The sequence below is a fragment of the Ochlerotatus camptorhynchus genome, unplaced genomic scaffold, assembly GCF_037179485.1.
Source record: "Ochlerotatus camptorhynchus isolate MF236.1 unplaced genomic scaffold, CSIRO-AGI_Acam_v1.1 ptg000197l, whole genome shotgun sequence".
NCBI lineage: Eukaryota > Metazoa > Arthropoda > Insecta > Diptera > Culicidae > Ochlerotatus > Ochlerotatus camptorhynchus.
Genome location: NW_027040687.1, coordinates 1,554,989 through 1,571,194, shown reverse-complemented (window position 1 = coordinate 1,571,194; position 16,206 = coordinate 1,554,989). Strand labels below are relative to the sequence as shown.

General features: G+C 46.7%; 3 protein-coding genes and 1 pseudogene across 3 annotated transcripts; 3 read left to right on the top strand and 1 right to left on the bottom strand.

Moving 5' to 3' along the window:
- The first annotated feature begins 2,912 nt into the window (after window positions 1–2,912).
- Window positions 2,913–4,499, top strand: LOC135702799 (nose resistant to fluoxetine protein 6-like). The gene is made up of 3 exons (XM_065223841.1): window positions 2,913–3,004; window positions 3,067–3,676; window positions 3,732–4,499. The coding sequence occupies exons 1-3, from the start codon at window positions 2,913–2,915 to the stop codon at window positions 4,497–4,499; spliced, it is 1,470 nt and encodes a 489-aa protein (XP_065079913.1).
- Window positions 4,500–4,702: 203 nt separating this feature from the next.
- LOC135702766 (O-acyltransferase like protein-like) lies at window positions 4,703–6,909 on the top strand. The gene is made up of 4 exons (XM_065223805.1): window positions 4,703–4,985; window positions 5,039–5,384; window positions 5,442–6,054; window positions 6,109–6,909. The coding sequence occupies exons 1-4, from the start codon at window positions 4,751–4,753 to the stop codon at window positions 6,889–6,891; spliced, it is 1,977 nt and encodes a 658-aa protein (XP_065079877.1). The 5' UTR covers window positions 4,703–4,750; the 3' UTR covers window positions 6,892–6,909.
- Window positions 6,910–7,227: 318 nt separating this feature from the next.
- LOC135702798 (nose resistant to fluoxetine protein 6-like) lies at window positions 7,228–8,858 on the top strand (annotated as a pseudogene).
- Window positions 8,859–11,008: 2,150 nt separating this feature from the next.
- On the bottom strand, window positions 11,009–15,874 carry LOC135702797 (uncharacterized). The gene has a single exon (XM_065223840.1). The coding sequence runs from the start codon at window positions 15,872–15,874 to the stop codon at window positions 11,009–11,011; it is 4,866 nt and encodes a 1,621-aa protein (XP_065079912.1).
- Between the last annotated feature and the right edge of the window lie 332 nt (window positions 15,875–16,206).

Genomic DNA, 16,206 nt, shown 5'->3' with positions numbered 1-16,206 from the left:
GCCAGTTCCTGTTCAGTGGACGCGTTTGATGGTAAATAACCGTTCACGTCCTCGTCGAAAGTCCAACTCAGAAACGGAAGGCTGTAGTCGCCCATTGCCAAGATGATATCGGCATTCGAAGATCTCTCAAAGATAGTCTGTTGTGCAGTAGTGTGAGACGTGTTTAAATCCAGGCTGGAGAGAGGACGGAGATAGATTCCGGTGATGAATAGCGAGTGGTGCTGCAGGGTGATGCGCACAGCCACTTGCTCCAGACGGTCGCAATTCTCGAGCGAAACTGATGTGCATGAATGCTTGGATTTTATCGCAATAAGTACACCGCCGCCTCTGGAAAGCTGACTGGTAGCTCGATTACGGTTGCAGCGGAAGAAATGATAATCTGACGCCAGGTTTCGGTGAGAACCAGAACGTCGTAGTCGCATGTTGAAAGCATTAAGCGGAGCTCGGTTGTCTTCGTTCGTAAACCTCTTACGTTTTGGTAGTAAATGGTGAAGATAGGATCAATTTGACTGCGAGGGTATGTGCATGCGCTGTTGCTGACATCGCTGGATAATGAGCTGGAAACCACGACCTCTTCCTTTCATGTATTTTGTCTTTGATGCGTTGATGGCAAGTCCAATCCGCATAGTTTTAGCCTTCAGTCTGATGTACGTTTCCGCCATCGTCTCAAAGCTCAGTGCCATGATGTCGATTTCATCGGCGAAGCCAAGAAGCTGGATGGCCATCGTTGCCTTGACCAATCGCGTCAGTTTATCCGGAAATTCGTACTCGTGCATAATCTGTCATAGCTGATCTCGATCGAATGTGTCGTATGCGGATTTGAAATCGATGAACAAATGATATGTGGGCACGTTGTATTCGTGGTATTTCTGCAGAACCTGCTGAATCGTGAAAATTTCGTCCGTGGTAGCGCGGGCACCCATGAATCCCTCCTGGTATTGCCCCACGAACTCTCTTGCAAATGGTGACAGGCGGCATAGAATTTGGGAGAGTGGGGAGAGTACCTTGTAGGCGCCGATCATAAGTGTGATCACGCGGTAATCGCAGCAATCCAACTTGTTTGCACCGGGTGCACTGCATTTAGGGGTGACAGCCGAGTCCGAAAAACTATATCAAGTCAAACAATGGATTAGGTCCTTAAGGTTCAATTTACTTGGATGCATTTTTTTAAAATTCAAAAGCAGTTTTTTTCGACGCATTATTTTAGATTGCAAAAAGCTCGCGTCATTTTGTGTAAAATATCAAAAGGAATCGAATAGTGTGAGCTTTTTGCAATCTGAAATAATGCGTCGGAAAAAAACTGCTTTTGAAATTTTACAAAAAGCATCAAAGTAAATTGAAGTAAGTTGATTTAAAAGTAAAAAAAACTTATTTTTCTATGAAAAGGCCTATTTAACTATTAATTAGCTAACCTTTCATTCAAATTGCTCAAGCTTTATGAGTGTTAACCAATTCAGACTTTACCAATGTGTCTTGAATCTTAAGATAATCATATTTAGTATGAACAATTCTCCCAGACACCGGCCACTTTTTGTTCGAGGTTCTTAAAAACACTAGTGCCGGTAAATTTATCCACTTTCAGCTAGAATTTCTCGTATGTAAACCCGAGTAGATGGTAGAATAATCCTAAAGATTGCTGGGGTTCCAGAAACTCCTAGTGTTTTGAAAGTTTGGAAGTTTTATAGGAAGCCATGGAAATTCGGAAATTTTAAGAGTGTTCAAATTTCTTGAAGATTCCTAGAGTTCTAAAGATTCAGAAGTTTAAAAAGTTGGATTACAGTTGTTGACAGGAAGTTCATTGGACTTTGGATGGTTTTCGAGAGAAGTTCATAAAATTTGAACAGTTCTGGATATCACATCAGAACTTCCAGGACGTATAAAAAAAAATGTGCGCGTATGTCTGTTTATCTGTGAATTGCTTTCTCACTCTCTATCGCAACAGCAATGAACCGTAATTTTACACTCATTAGAAATTCCATAACAAAACACCCAGCGTGACTATTCCGTCGAAATGCAATCGCTTCAGCGTCTTATTGTATTGCTTTAGATTACAGTGAGAGAAGACTTCCTGACCAAAGTTGTTTAGATTGAAAGTAAAAAATAATAATAATAGATTGGATCACGTAAACCAATTTAGCTACTAAAATACACATTGACACTATTAAGTCGCGTTTCTAGCGTACTGCAGTGGATAAGATCCAATAGAACGCGAACAATTGCAATAGATTGTCGGTATCTAATCACACTGGTCAGACAATTCGATTTGTCCAACGGGAATGAACTCGGTTCGGCTCCTTTGGCGTCAAACTCGTCAGTTAAACGGAAACACTGCCACGGACAAGATGTGTCCCATTCTTCGATTACTGATGATAACTGGTGTCTTTGGTTTTGGCGCAACAACTGCCGTGGTGGCTCAGCAAGATTACAGCATCGACGATGTGCTGCTATTGAATCGCCAATTTCTGGATTACCTAGTGGCATTCAATGAGTCAATACTGTCCTCGTCGGAGCTGTCGACGAATCAACAATGTGTGACGGCAGTTCGCCAGCTGGCGGAAGCTTATCTCAATCAGGATCGTTACGGATTGGAGTGTGAGTGACGCGAGGATGACGATGACATCGATGGGTCGCGCTTGGACGACTTAACGAACCTCACTGAATTGCTCTATATCGTTTGTGCAGGGTTCGACTCGTGGGGTAAGATTCCATCCGGATTGTACTACGAGAATCCGTGGGCGTTGGGGAATTTCGATCAGTGTAGGCAGTTCAACTGGAATGGAATTCGTGGCCAGCATTGTACATTTGCGGTTGGATTTCCCGGAGACATGGGAACGTTGATCGCTGGGTTGTGTATGCCTCGTGTATGCGCACCGGTATTTGTTGAAAAAATGTATAGTGGGTATTTGGAGACCATGGGTGCTAAGATGCTACCATTGTACGGTCCGGAATGGGTGTGTGAGCACGGCAAAGAAGTGGATTTCAATGGAGCTACCGTAGTGGCGATGTAAGTTAACAAGCTGAAGTTTGAGACATCCCACGTCTGAGTGAGTAATAAATCTATTTTAGAGTCGTATTCGCTGCAATTGCTGTGGTAGTCCTGCTGAGCACAGCATACGAGTGCAGACAGATTTGGTTGGGCCATCTCGTCAATCCACTGTATAGTTCGTTTTCTCTGTACCGAAATGTAAAGAGCATCCTGCACATCAGCCCAAGATCACCAATTAATTCAGACATGATCGATTGCGCGCACGGTCTTCGAGGGATCTCCATGATCTGGATCCTTGCTGTTCACGTTCACGAAGCCCTAGGCCAAGTTCCATTTGATAATAATCCTGCTGTGCACAGTTACCTAGACAGCTTCACATCCGCCATTTTATACACTACAGGGTATCTAGCAGTGGATACCTTTCTAGTGTTAAGTGGAATTCTGGTAGCAATGAACTTGATGCGGCAGCTCGACGCCAAGGGTAGACTCAACCCATTGATGCTATATTTGCATAGGTACATTAGAATTACGGGACCGTTTGCTGCTTTGGTTCTGTTCACCGTATCGTTCGCTACCTACATGGGAGAAGGACCACTGTGGATGATAATTGGCGATATGAGGGATATATGTATGGAGAATTGGTGGTCAGCTTTGCTGCATGTTCAAAACTACGTTGTTCCTGCTCGGATGGTAAGTCTAGGGATCATTGGGTCCTTAAATAACTACAAGTCTCGTTTGAACGCAGTGCCTGGGTTGGACATGGTACCTCTCGGTTGACATGCAGCTGTTCATCCTGGCTCCTGCACTAATCTATCCGCTTTGGCGCTACGGAGAGCGAGTACTCATCGTTATAGCCTCCTTAGCCGTTCTCTCGATGGGAAGCGTCTTCGTAACCTTCATCGTCAAGGACTACAGATATAGCTACATAGATTCATCTGGAGATGGGCTGAAATACGTCTTAACCTACTTCCCCACCCATGCCAGGATGGCCGTATGGCTTTGGGGAATCATTTTCGGATATTACCTGTACAAAACGAAGACTTACGGGTTGAGTGTACCCAAGTGGATCTGGCCGGTGGGCTGGGTGATCTGCTTCACCATTTTTGGATTGATCGCGGGTGCCAACTACAAACTTCAGCGTCCAGATTTTGACCAATATCCGCAAGTGCTGGATGCAATCTACGAGTCACTGCACCGGTCCGTATTCGCCGTAGCACTCATGTGGGTAATTCTAGCGTGTGTTAGTGGTAAGGCTGGAGTGATCAACGAATTTCTAAGCGCTCCGCTGTGGCAACCGTTGTCCAGGCTATCGTTTACCATGTATCTTTTGCATGTCCTATTGTTCACGATGGCTTCGGTTGCGTCATCAAAAACGACTGCACATTTCAGCATGATGGATCTATTCTACCGTATTTGGGGAGCCATCGGGTTAGCCGCGAGTGTTTCTCTGCCTTGGAGCGCAATTTTTGAAGTTCCATTTATAACGCTTGATAAATTACTACTTAGAAACTAATTTCCCATATAAATACACAGGCAAGCGCTCACTTCATCCCTGGCGATTTTGGCACTCTTATGCACTGAACGAAACGCTGAAATCATATCTATTCGCAAAAGATTTACAACTCCCCCGCCCCCCCCAAGGATTGACTTTCATTGATAAGATTTCACAGCTGAAATCTTATCGCTGCACGGGGTAGTTGACCAAAATAAAGTTTGGCTTTCTTATTTGGGTTTGGGTCTTGACCGGGCCAGCAGCTAGTCAGCATGCATTTGCTTCATTTTTCGCTGTTCGGATTGTTGTTTTTGATTGGATTATCGTGGTCTCAAGTGGTTCAACGATTGGAAGGCCTACCGTTCTCACTAGCCGTCTATCTTGGGGAGTTTAGATCCCGGACGAACCTGACATCTTCCGAGGATGAATGGCGTGATCGACTGTGTTTGTACGAGTTGGAGCAGTTTGGCTTAGGACTACGGAACGAGCAAGGATGGGCACTGCAGAGTAAGTTTCTACGTAGATAATAGTGATCCGTTAATGATTTAGCTTTGTTTCAGTGTACGATTCATGGGGGAAGTTGCCATCGGGATTGTTAAGCGGAAACTCGTTTACTCCGGGCAGTTTCGATCAATGTCGGCGGCTTTCGGTACGCAATAGCGCTGGAGTGTTCGACGGACAGCACTGCACTGTGCGGTTGAACCTTCAAACCGTGGATAATTCGCTCGATGAACTGTGGTTGGGTATGTGCGTTCCGGATTCGTGCGAAGCAGGATTCGTAAAACAGCTGGTGGATCAGTTTGCACTCGAAAACGGGTTTGGAATAGTGACGGACTACAGTCAAGACGATTTTTGCTACCGAGATGATTCAACGGGGAGCTTAGGTGGGACAACCATCGCCGCTCTGTAAGGCTTGTATTTATTGTTTACAGAACAGATTTCAGTCTGATAGTCTTGTTTCAGAGTCGTTTTAGGATTAATTGCAACCATTATGGTGGCCAGCACGGTCGTGGAAGTCCTTGGATTCATACTCAAACGGTCGATTCCCAAGCCAATCAAGGAGCTATCTCTCTACTACAAGCTGTTCGCATTGTTCAGAACGACACCCAAGTCCAAAGAGAAAACCGACACCCTGGACTGCATCAACGGAATTCGTTCGTTCATGATGCTGCAAATCATCATGTACCACGTTCACGATGCAATTCGAACGCTACCGACCACGAATCACTTGGCCAGAGAAGAATACTTCGAATCCGCTATGGGACTCATTAGCTACCGTGCTTCGGCGCTGTCGGCGGACATTTTCCTGGTGCTAAGTTCTTTGCTTTTAACCTACAACGTCCTGAAGGAGGTCACCGCAACCGGAAAGGTTGTCGTGTCGCGGATTTGGATCCATCGCATCCTCAGAATCGTCCCAGCTTACGGATTTCTCATCTTCTCGGTGGTTGCATTTGCGGAGTACTTCGGTGAAGGTCCACTGTTCCGCCACTATGTTCAACCACTAGTGGATGCTTGCTCCGATAACTGGTGGTCGGCGATGCTGTTTGTACAGAACTACGTCAATCCAGATCGAATGGTATTGCTCGAGATGTTCATCATTACTTCTCTGAATTACCTTTCTTATTTTCAGTGCTTACCCCACACCTGGTACCTCTCGGTAGACATGCAACTGTACCTTATTTCTCCGCTAATCATCTACCTTCTTTGGAAATTCGGCACCCTAACTCTGATTGGATTGTCATTCCTAGTTCTGCTGTCGGTGGCCTGCGTATTCACCAGCTTCATGGTCAACGACTTTGTCCTCAATCCACCAATGACCCCGGACCGGGAGTTCGAGCGTGATCGCCTAACATACTACTCCACTCACGCCCGCATGGCCGTTTGGTTCTGTGGGATCGCTTTTGGATTTCTACTGTTCCGTACCCGTGAGAAGCGAATCGTTCCTTCACCTGTCATCCTGGTAGGAGGGTCAATCGCTGCCACCGCCCTAACCGGGTTCATCATGTTCTGTGCCCACGAAATCTACAAACCACGGGAGGCGGATCCCCTCGGGGATGCCTTCTACGAAGCGTTGCACCGGGTCGCTTGGGTGCTTTGTATCATGTGGCTCATCTTCATGTGTATCAACGGGCATGCCAGTGCTCTGGGTCACTTTCTGGCATGGACGTTTTGGCAACCGGTGGCACGGTTGTCCTACGCGATGTACCTTATCCATTACGTTGTAATCGCGGTTAGCTTCACGGGAGTTATCCATCAACCGTTCTATTTTAGCGAGGTAAACATACAATACGTAAATCTAGGCGTTATCGGATTAAGCGGCGTGTTATCTCTCGTCTGGTGGTTATTCATCGAGCAACCGATCCAGGTAGCCGAACGATACGCCCGTGAGTGGATTCGAAAATCACGACAATAAAGCATTATAGGTGATTACAGTATTGTCGTTTGTCTTTGTTATCTTATCCGGGTCGGGGTTTGGGCTTTATCATTGCATTTAATGGGTAATTGGTGAACCCCGAATCGGTTCGTTGGCAGTTTCACCATTGAACTAGGAAGCGCTGCATCGTGGCTGCATTGCTTATTTGGTTGAGCTTTGCTTCTTCAACAACGGAGCTTCTCAATTTGATTCCGGAGTTTGTGGATTTTCTTGGACGGCAGAGTTCTGCTTGGAATTTCTCGGATCCTACGGTGGCTGGCGTTGACCGGTCGTGTGTCAATCAGTTGGAGTTGTTTGCGAAAGCTCTTGGAAACGATGATCTGTGAGCTGTAAAATGTTCATACCTTGGATGGTGGTTGTAGGAGTGCTGATTTAAGGAATTTATTTGTAGTGTTAGATTTGTGGGGTAAGGCCTCTTTGGCAATGTCTACGAGTTTGGAAACTTTGACTAGTGTCGAAGAGTACACTACTCGCACTACTATGGCAGTATTGATGGTGGACGTGACAGTGCTGCATCTTCCTATCGCTCCAATCTGGTACGGTATCTGCGTACCGGATATGTGTTAACCACGGATGGTGTTGGAATTGACGGACGCATTCCTGCAAGATCATGGAATGCAAGTGATCAACGTCTGCCTACAAAGACGACGAACTTCTCCACACTCACGATAACTGCCATGGTGCTTGCCACGATAGCCAACCTCTTGTTTGTCTACACCCACAAAGTTGTTCTTAGCTACGTGGAACGTTTCTCATTCTACAATCATCTAGTGAAGATCAGTGCCACGGTCCCGCAAAACCAAACCAAGAGCGGAACAATGGACTGCGTCAACGGCATACGTGCCTTGTCGATGATTTGGATTATCGCTAACCATGTCCACGATACAGCGATGGGGCTTCCAACTATTTACCAACACTTCCATGCGAACAGAGTACGCCAGTAGCTACTATGGAGTCTTATTCCACCGTCTGGGTGGCAAAGCCATAGACATATTCCGTGAGCTAGACCGCAAGCGGAAGCTAAACTCCATCGAATCATCCGAGTCACTCCAGCCTACGCCGCCATGATACTGTTCACGTTGGCCTTCATCAACTACTTTGGATAAGGAAGGTTACAGATTTAAAACTCCTGTTCCAAGAGTTGGTGGTCGGCTCTTCTATACGTTCAAAACTACGTCCACCAGAATGATATGTACCTTCCACATACCTGGTACCTTTCGGTGGACATTCAACTCTACATTATTTCCCCCACTAATACTGATTCCTCTTTGGAAGTACGGAAAACGATTCGTTCCGGTCATCGTTCTGTTAGCGCTCTTCTCGATTTCACTACCTTCACGGGTATCGATTGAACAAGGCTGCGGCCATCGGATATGGTCTAATGACAAGGAAGACCTATCACCTAATGCATGCCCACATGTCCGTTTGGCTTTTTGGGGTTCTGTTTGAGTACATATTACATCGGACCAAATCCAGAAACATCCGATTGCCAAGGAGAGCGCTAATTCTTGGGTTGGACCTTGGTAATCGCAATGCCGGTCCTGACCTGCTGTTCGCTGAAGCAGATCTACGTCGGTGACTACAATCGGTTTCCAGTGGATGTCTTCTACGAATCTCTGCACCGTTCGTTCTGGGTCTTTGGAGTCATGTGGCCAATCTTTGTTGGTTGCAACGGCCAGGGTGGGATAGTGCATCAGTTTCTCAGCTGGAGTTTCTGGCAACCGATGGCCTAATTGTCGTATACGATGTACCTGGTGCACATTGCCATCCAGGCGGTGTTGATTACGATGCTTTTGAAGGCTCCGGTGTACTTCAGTGGGCAAGATTTGATCCATAGGGTATTTGGATTGGTGGGAGTGAGTGCTGTGCTGGGCGGTATTTTGAGCATAGCCTTTGAGTATCCATGCTTCGGGTTGGAAAAGAAACTGTTCAAGAAGGACGGATGAGGATGGGACCGAAATTGTGGATTTTGAAAAAAATCAGCAGTGTTAGATTTTTAAAGATAATTTTTTTTTTAAAAGAAGCAGTGTTAGGTTTTTAACAGTATCTCAACAATTTGTTACTCCTTATCAAATCTTACGGTAAAGAAAGTTAATCAAATTTAGAAGTCATCGGCAGTGAAAACATTCCGTTTTGTGAAAAAATCCGCTCGAAAAATAGAGCCAAAGAGTGGGTTGTGCTTAGTGATGATGATTTGATGATGACATGGAACTAACTACCACGTGCATCCACGGGATAAATAAGAATCTCCTTCCAACAACAGGATTATGCAACCTGTCAAACGACAGGCCATCCAACAGGAGGATGCCCTAATGAGTGGGGAGAAGAGCCCGCCCTCTATTCACGAAATGTCAAAGATAGGGAGTTGGTATTTCCACTCTCCCCATCCATTTTGCATGAGTTCATTTGGGCTATTCCAGTGCAAAAACCGTAGGGCGTATCTAAAGAATTTAGCTTGAACTGTCTCTATCCTTTTAATTCAAAATTCATGATGAGGAGTCCACACGGCAGATGCTGATTCTAACCCGGAACGTACCAGAGCTCGTAAACAGTACGGATAACGGAACTCTTTCGAAATGCGGATGATGAAGCCCAGACTCCGATTAGCCTTTGCGATGATGTTGGAGTAATGATCACGGAACGTCATTTTGTAATCTAGCTCCACCTCAAGATCTTTGATACTTGTAACTCTTTCCAGCCTTTCACCACAGATTGTATAAGACCAGCATCTAGAAGATTGCTTGTTGGTGAATGATATTACGGCACATTTCTGTCGCACCAGTCTTCAAAAAGATCAAGATACCGCTGCAGCTGCTGGAAGTCCTGCATTGATCTTACTATCAAATAGATTTTCAGGTCATCTGCATACGCAATTGCACATGCATCGGGTAGGATAGAGCAAACATCGTTGAAAAACAGGGAAAATAACAGTGGTCCTAGATTGCTTCCTTGTGGCACTCCCGAACTATTCGTTTTACCAAGTTTTACGTGAAAGCGGCGGTTGACAAGGTAAGTTTCCATACATTTGGTAAACCGAGATTCGAACTCTAAGCGTTCCAGTTTCGCAAGCAGGATTCGCTGGGTTAACACTATAAACCCCATTAGCCATGAATACGTTAACCATACGGACGTTAGCCATACTGTTATTTTCCTATTTGGACGTTAGCCATAATGTGCGATAGCCATAATGGACGTTTGCCATAATTCTTATTGTTGGAAAATTGCCAACTTTTCGGGAAATTCCGCAATAATAATCCCGGGAATAAAACGACCGGTACTGGGGTTGATTTACTGTCCGGAAGATTATTATTATCCTAAAAAGAATATGCTTCATTTTAACAGTTATCTAGCAGTTAAACCAAGAACTAAATTATTTGCTTCTGTGTGTTATGCTGTTTTTTGTTTTAAACATATTTTCATGCATAAACTTACGTTTAGTCCCGTACTATGTGTTTCGTTTGCCTGGTGGTATGTCTATACCTCTTCTTTGCCGTACTAATTCACCGTACTATAATAAATTTAGTTGTAAATAGTTGTATAAGTTCAGCGGTATTCAATTACCTTAAACAATGTAGTTTTAAGAATATTAGTTTTAGGTTGGAAATATACAATTCATTTATCATATGCTCTCCTGTCCAAAAACATATTAGATTAAGTAAATTTCACTTGATTTTATCATTAAGCCAATTACCTGATAATTTTAGAAATAAGCACTAAGGAATTTAGATATTTAGGATATTGTTTCAGTAGTTAATTTAGTAATTACTTTCTGCAATCTGTGTTCTTTCACTTGCCTTCTAATTTTTTGTCTAGATTATTTGTTTACTCATTCTCCTATCAATCCTGTTATCAGTCCAATTCCTCTCCCACTCTCCCATGTTTGTGCTGAATCATCTCTTCTGCCAAATCATTCCTCTATTCTACTCACCAATACCTGAGTACCAAACCTGTCATCGCTGCGAATATCTGTCACGCCTATTGCGCATCGCGACGTCATGCGCAATAGTCGAAACTGAGCTGCTGTCTGATCACAGTAGCGGCGCGCTGGCGTTGACACGCCAACACTCCCCCCAGGTACGTTGACCACCTGGTCAGCTTACTCCGCTTCGCGTCGCACGTCTAGAACAGCTAGTTTGGCAACCGGACGCTCGTAGATCCCGGTCGATGTCCTCACCGTTGCTGATCTGGGTTGGCCGTCTCGTCCAGGTTGAGTGCAGATTATTTTGCCTTTCGGCCAGCAGTTCCGTGGCATCTTCGGGTCCGCTATCACCACAACGTCGTTGACCTCAATCGGCTTCGTTTGTACGAACCACTTGGTACGCCGGGTTATCTCGGGCAAGTAGTCGCTTACCCAACGCTTCCAAAACCGGTTAGTTTGGGCTTGGGACAATCGCCAACTTTGTCGTGTAACTGCTCCGCTGTCATCAATGGTGCTGAGCGGCTTGACTCCATTGGAAGAGCCCAGAAGGAAGTGGTTGGGCGTCAAGGCTGGAGCTGAATCGTCATCGACAGGAACGTGCGTCAGTGGGCGGGAATTCACCGTGTTCTCGATTTCAGTCAGCAGGTTCCGTAAGACCTCGTCCGACAGCTTCCGTGCTGGTAGGATCGCCATTAGGTTCTTTTTGACGGAACCGATCAAGCGCTCCCAGCTACCGCCCATGTGTGGAGAAGAGGGAGGCAGGAACTCCCAGGTTGTTCCAGCATCCACGAACTCCCTCATCAGTTCATTTTGGTTGACTGATTCTTCAGCTTCCGTCATCTCCCGCTTTGCACCAATGAAATTGGTACCTCGATCGCTGTAGATCACCCGTGGTTTTCCTCGGCGGGAAATGAAGTTTCGCATCGCCATGATGCAAGAATCGGTGTTGAGGGAGTGAACGACCTCGATGTGAATTGCGCGAATTGTGAGGCAGGTAGCGAGCATTCCCCAGCGTTTCTCGACTCGTCGGCCTATGACGACCTCGTACGGACCGAAGTAATCAACGCCAACGTGGGTGAATGGGCGTTCGAAAGCTGCAAGTCGTGCAGCAGGCAGGTCAGCCATGATTGGTGGGCGCGGGATCACTCGGTCATTCTTACAGCGTTGGCAGTCACTTCGCACTTTTGTGTAGGTCATGCGTAGCTTCGGTATGCTGTATTTTTGTCGTATCTCATTTATCACGGTCTCGTGATTCTGATGGTGGTATTTTTGGTGGTAGTGTGCAACGATTAACTTGGTGGTGTGGTGGTCACGGGGGAGTATTTTGGGGTGTTTAGCATCTTCGGTTGCGTAGAAACAAGCGGCGATGCGGCCGCGCATCCTCAGGATTCCATTCTGATCCAGCCATGGCGTCTTCTGGTGTAGCGGACTTGATTTGGGGATCGGGGTTGATAGTTGATCCGAGCACTGTAGCGACTTCTGAAGCACTGCTATTTCTTCCGGATAGGCTTCCTGTTGTGCTACGCGAATGAGATAGGATTCGGCAGTGAGTATTTCGTGGTTGGTGAGAGGTCCGCTTACGATCGGTTGCTGGAGGCGCTTCAGTTTGCAGTTGGCAGGAAAACGATGAGCTAGAGCAACCACTTTCACAATCCGATTCCAGTCTGAGAAATCGCTTGAACAGACTATCGGTTCCGGGGCAATGAAGTGAGTTAATACGCTACGGCGAAGTTCGAGAACGGCTTCATTCGAGCTAGTATATGAGTCTGGCCAACGAGTTTCCGGGTGCTGCAGGAACTCGGGCCCGGTGAACCATCTCGTCTCTGAAGCCAAACTAGGAAGTCCTTTCCATTTCGTCCCATCATCTGCTACGTTTAAATCTGTAGGAACGTATCTCCATTCGTTCATCTCCGTGGTGTCCAGGATTTCGCTAACTCGGAACGCGACAAACTGGGAGTATCTTCGGTGGTCAGATTTGATCCAGCAAAGTACGTCCTGGGAATCCGACCAGTAGTGGCGACGAGAGATTCGGAATGACAGTGCATCTGATACGGATTGTGCTAGCCTGGCCCCAACCAATGCTGCTTGAAGTTCTAGTCTAGGTGTTGAGAGAAACTTCAACGGAGCGACTCTGGTCTTAGCTGCTACTAATCTGCATTCTACGACATCATCTTGAGCGAAGCGCAGGTAACAGGCCGCAGCAATTCCGTTATCTCCAGCGTCAACAAACGTATGTAGCTGGATGTCTTTACAATTGGGAGAGGTTCGTGCACGGTAGCATCGAGGAATGCTGACTCGTTCAACCTGCGGGAGCACTTGCAGCCATGTTTGCCACTTGTCGAACAGCGCATCGTCGATTGCATCATCCCAGTCTATACCGGAACGCCAGACGTCTTGAAGTAGCACCTTAAGGTACATGAGGAAATGTGCGATCAGTCCGAGCGGATCAAACATAGACATAAGAACGCGTAACATTTCTCTCTTGGTTGGATGTCGTTGACCTTTCAATAGCGCTTCTCCATAGCGAGTCCATCCGACCTTGTAGGTAAAGGTATCTGAATCAGTACACCACCACATTCCGAGCACTTTCTCGGTGGCTAGCTCCAGCGACAGATCGAGGTTCTTCTCATCTGTATGTTCTTCTTGCAGATCCCGCACAACGCGTTTCGAGTTGCTTATCCAGTTGCGCATCTCGAATCCAGCTTTTGAGTGCACCTTTTTCACCTGTTGCGCAAGTTGAAATGCCTCATCTTCCGTCTCAACGCTTACCAGCATATCGTCGACGTAATGCCACTTCTGGATGACTTCAACTGCTGCTGGGTATGCTGCTTTGAATCGTTCCGCGTTTATATTCTTGACGAACTGAGCGCTGCTAGGGGAACAACAGGCTCCGAAGGTCATCACCTGCAAGATGTAGACCACGATGTTACCTTCCTCGTCATACCAGAAGAATCGCTGGCAATGCTGGTCTTCCGAGCGCATGAGGACTTGTAAAAACATCTCACGCACATCTCCAGTGAGCGCAATTTTGCCTTCCCGGAACTGGATGAGGATAGCGAGCAGTGCGCAAAGCTGATCAGGACCCTTTAATAGAGCCGAATTTAACGATACTCCATACGCAGAGGCAGCAGCGTCCCATACAATTCGGATTTTTCCCGGTTTATTGATGTTGACAACCGGAAAAGTCGGCAAATACCAGACCCGATGGAATGGTTGCTTCAGCTCCTCATTGGTGAGTCTTCTAGCGTATCCTTTCATGACGAAATCGGCGATTTTCAAATTGATCGCTTCAGCGAGCTTTGGATCTTTGTCCATCCGTTTCTTGAGACACTGGAGCCGGCGCAGAGCCATAGGGCGACTATCCGGCAGTCGAATATTGTCATATCGCCATAGCAAGCCGGTTTCGTAGCGGTCACCCTTGATAACGGTGCGAGATTCAAGCAGGGTTTGGGCTCGTTCATCTTCTGCGGACATGAGTGCTATCTTCGGTTGCGCAATTCCCAAGCTGTCGATTGTGAAGTATTCTTTGATCGCCTTGTGTAGATCCTCATCCATTTGTGATTCGCATGGGCACATATGGAACACTGAGTGCACTAGGTTTGGAACATCGTCTTGGTTTCCTCCTCCACAAATCGTCCAACCTAGTCGGGTCTTCACAGCGATCGGCTGCTCACGTGTTCCCTCTCGGCTCTTTAGGACCAGGCTTAGGTGTTGATCCTTCATACCGATCAGAATTCTCGGGCGAACATTTTCATACGAGGTGATCGGCAAATCCTTGAGATGAGGATACAGTTTGCCGAGTTCCTCTACATTGAGCGTTTGTGATGGAAGCAGAAGCTCATCTACTGTGCGCACGCCGTTCAAGGTATACCTCTTGGTGGGGCAATGTGTTGCTGCCACGTCCAGACTTACGGCCTTTGAGTTGATTTCTCGTCGTTGCGCTCCACCCGTCCAGTGCAAACACAGTGGTTTTTTCTCCCCATCAAGCTGCAACTCCTTGGCTAAATCTTTATCTAGAAGTGTGAGCGCTGATCCGTCATCCAGAAAGGCGAACGTCTTGATCGAACCGTATTTTCCTTGAAGTACTACCGGCAGGTAGCGGAATAGAACCTGACTGGATGTAACCTGATGAGTATGGCATCCGTGTCCCGACGTACTTGTTCCTGGTTGAGCAGGATCACTGCGCTGTGTTGTAGGTTTGTTCGTGGTATTGGGTGCTGTATCCTTGAACGGTGACGTGTTCTTCTGATCGTTGTGTAGCAACTCGTGGTGTTTTAGCTCGCACCCGTTCTTCCCACACAGCTTGGCTTGACATCCTCCATTGTGTCGACGCAAACATCTCCGACAGAGGCCGAGGTCTCGCACTGTAGCCCAGCGTGAGTCACGAGAGAACTCTATGAAGTTCTTGCATTTGGCGATCCACTTGCAGGTTCCCTTGCATACTGGGCAGCTATCGTGAAGTACTTTCAATCTGGATGACGATGTGGTGCGGGGATCCGATACAGGTTCTTCTGAGTGTGCGTTGACAAAGGAATTCCCTTTCTTATTTCCACGAACATCGCTTCGAACTGGTTTGGGGTCGAAGCTGGTGTTTGGAACAATCACTGCGCTGGCGGCTTCCGCTAGAGAATAGAGCCAGGTGCTGAACCACGGAAGATTGACCGTTGGAAGCGTTTGCCTATATTGAGCCCAATTCAACTTGATAGAAGGCGGCAGCTTGTTGACGAGTTGATGAAGAAATGTTACGTTGTAAAGATGCTCCTCCAGACCACACGCGTCTACTGTCGCACAGAAGTTTTCTACGTTGACTGCAAAGTCCACGAGCGTTTCCAATTTATCCTCCTTCAGCGCTGGGAGCGAGTTGATCTTGGTAATCATCGAGTTGACAATAACTTCAGGCTGCCCGAACAGCATCTTTAGCGTCGACATAACTCCGTTAACATTGGCAGGATGCATCAGCCGACATCTCACCGCTTCGTACGCTCGACCTTTCAAGCTTCGCTGCAACCTAGCTATATTTTCCTCGTCGGTAAACCCACACATCGCTGTCGTGCTGTCGAAGGTAGAGCGGAAAAGCGGCCATTCCTCAGGATTTCCAGAGAACACCGGCAGATCCTTCGATATAGCTTGTCGAGCTGCTAATTGCTTTCGAGTAAGCATACATGGATCCAATGCATCCTCGTCACGATCGTGAAGACGGCTCGATCGCCTTGGAGGAAAACTTTGATAGTTCTGTGGTGTATCCTGTACCAGAATTGGGGCTGGCACCCGTGAATCCGGATTAGGAACAAATCTTGAATACGAAGGAATCGGATCTGGTTGTGAATATCGTGGAACGGGTTCTGGCCGTAGATTTATTGGCGTCGGGGCTGGAA